This window comes from Limulus polyphemus, unplaced genomic scaffold (genome assembly GCF_000517525.1).
Source record: "Limulus polyphemus unplaced genomic scaffold, Limulus_polyphemus-2.1.2 Scaffold33, whole genome shotgun sequence".
Taxonomy (NCBI): Eukaryota; Metazoa; Arthropoda; class Merostomata; order Xiphosura; family Limulidae; genus Limulus; species Limulus polyphemus.
In genome coordinates, this window is record NW_013665643.1 from 988,890 (window position 1) to 991,821 (window position 2,932).

Genomic DNA, 2,932 nt, shown 5'->3' on the forward strand with positions numbered 1-2,932 from the left:
TTGGAAATAAACTACATTATTAAATAAGCTCAATCCTCGCGTCGAACATCTTCCAGATTCTTGAACATTTAAGCATAAAATGTGATTCGACTTCCAGCTGACGAAATATATGAATTATTCGCCCTTAAATGGCTAAAACTTTTACTAAAAGCTAGACTACTAACTACTTATCATACGCATTGAAATATCACGTGATTACACATCTTGAGTAATAAATTGTGATTATATTTCTAAAAACTTTCAAAATTTCTGACATACACACACGACACTTTTACATTATCACCTTAACAAACGAGCCGATATACACTTTAGAACACGCTGTGACGAACTGCTTATAAACTTGTCCATTGTTACTTAAGTACAGTAGCATAACTATGGTTCTCATTCGCTCGAAGTCACAAAAAAAAAGGGAAACGACTAAAATAAACTATGCAGACAAAAACAACACAACACTGTAGAGATGCTATTGGTAACGTGATCTTTTTCCTCACAATTCTCAGGGGGTCTTGGTAACTTTTCAAATAAACTCTGGTATAAGTAAAACTAATTTTTAACATAAAAGAAAATAAAACATTTTATTAATATCACGAGAGTGCCATACACCAAATTTTACCATTGGAAATCCTAAAAATTGTGGAAACGCCATTTTACTTTAGAGCAATGACAAATCCGAAGACGTATTAGCTGCGGTAATCAGCGTTTAGGGCATTACATAGCACAAAACTTCCAGATTCCTCGGACTCTAAGAACAAATGCCTTTTGTTTCTAAATATCAAATAATTAATATTAATTTCTCATCAGAACAAGATACCTACTTAAATAAAAGCTAAAAATCAACCTAGTAATGATTATAACTAATTAAATATACTTATCTTATGTTTTTACTTTTAAAGATAATGTTTTGCATCGCAAAGAATGACAGATTATTTTATTATTTTTGACAGAACATAAATATTTACTAGTGCTATCATAATTTATAATTTGGATCTCACCAGGTGGTAAAGATACAACTGAATATAAGATAACATGGGTATTTTTCTTTAAGAAATTTTTTGTAGATTTATTTAGATCTTGAAATGTAAGTCTAAGGTAAAACTATTAATAATTTAAAGTTTTTTTTTTCATTTCAGTAAAGATAACTCACAGAAATGAAATATGTACTTTTTGTTCGTTGTATAGCCATCCGGTTCTTACATGTCCCATAAAACTGTTGTCAGAACTGTTAGTGATAAGACACAATCTTGTTCGTCGTATATTCCACATATGATTTAAACTATGTCACGAAACACGTGAAATACTGCACACACTCAATTTACTGGATTCGCGACTATTGAATTTTTACATCACTTTCAAAGAATATTATCAAACCTTAAATATGACTTTCTACCCACGAACGTGAGACGTGTAGGGAGTCATAATTTGTTCAGAAAGGAATGACAAAAGTCATCACCCATTTACGAATAATAAGACACAGTCACGAAAACTTTAAAGTCACTAACAATTAATTAAGGACGAGAGATTAGAGTCTAGCCAATCGCCACCTAAGATATCAGAAACTTCCGAGTAGCCGTAATCAGGAAACTCGAAGTGGGAACTGGAGCTGGAGCTGCCAGTCTCCTGAGAAGCGAGATCAGGAAGTTCGGTAATGTTGAGGCTCCTTAATTCTTCTGCCCACGTTGATGGAAGTTGTAGGGCTTCGGTGAGGGCATCTAGGTCGGCCAAACTGTTATCCACAAGACCAGTTGTACACTCAACTTCGTGGCTAGCTGCAGGTTTTGGCAATTCACCTAAAGCCATTTTTTTACCCACAATATCATCGTATAGACTGATGTTAGCACTTTCGGGAGAGGCAGGCTCATCTTCTGAAGGGGAACCTGGTACTTTACCAGACGATTTAAACTGACCGATTTGCCGCGATTCTTGTTTAACTGGCCTAAAGCTTTCTTTAAAATTTTTGTCTATTGTGAGCTTTAATTTCAATCTATTGTGGTTCACATTGCTGAAGATTACAGGAGTTGCAATCAGCTGACCATTTTGCTGAACTCGAGGTTGTTTAACTGACTTGAGGCCTTTCTTATCGCACGATATTTTGTGTTTCGTAGGAGATTTCTTTTCTTGTACTGTAGTAGGTTTCGCCTTTTTCCGGGGTCGATATTTGTAATCTGGATACTCTTGCAAGTGGAGGATCCGGAGCCTTTCGGCCTCTTGAATGAAAGGCTGTCTTTCCTTCTCCGTCAACAGTTTCCAACGTTTCCCTAGTTGCTTGCTGATCTCTGCGTTATGCAGGTCCGGCTGCTGTTCACAAATCTTTCGGCGTTCGATTTGGCTCCAAACCATAAACGCATTCATGGGACGTTTGATGTGGTTCGCAGGTTTTTTACATTGAGTTGCATCAGTGTAAGGAGTGCTGGAATTAGTGTCTATCATCATAGAGCCGAACATAGGTGAGCTTTGATGGAAGTGTAGTTCCTGTTTTCCGGCGCTGCTTGTAACTATCTCGGAGGTGTTAGTCGACATCACCGTACTAAGCTGCAGTGACATGAAGACATGAACACAACCTTTTTTTTCTTTTCCTTCAACTTTTTCTTCTCGTCTTAAACATCCAATTTCAGTAGCTCTGATTCTCGCATAATAATAACATTTGATTTAAAAAAAACTAAAAAAATAAAACACGCCACGTTCGTAACTATATGGCTTCGTAATTTCTCACATCGAAAGCAACTCTAAAATGGCACAAAACGCAGTAGTCCGCTGTTTTCAAAGATGCGAATCGATGACGACACAACGAGATTAGCCAATCACGAAATCCGGTCGAGCAGACGCTCCAGTTAGACGGGCGATGAGAACTACTTTCAGTGGCTGATTTGTGTTGTTAAAAATTTTATCGTAGTGGAAATACATCGGTCTGGCTCAGCTATAAACATCTTGATTT

At 36.7% G+C, this 2,932-nt stretch overlaps 1 protein-coding gene across 1 annotated transcript; it reads right to left on the bottom strand.

Annotated features, from left to right (window-relative positions):
• Nucleotides 1-891: 891 nt before the first annotated feature.
• Nucleotides 892-2,675, bottom strand: LOC106460301 (transcription factor Sox-11-A-like). The gene has a single exon (XM_013919998.2). It carries the CDS (start codon nt 2,539-2,541, stop codon nt 1,495-1,497), a length of 1,047 nt encoding a protein of 348 aa, XP_013775452.2. The 5' UTR covers nt 2,542-2,675; the 3' UTR covers nt 892-1,494.
• Nucleotides 2,676-2,932: the final 257 nt, after the last annotated feature.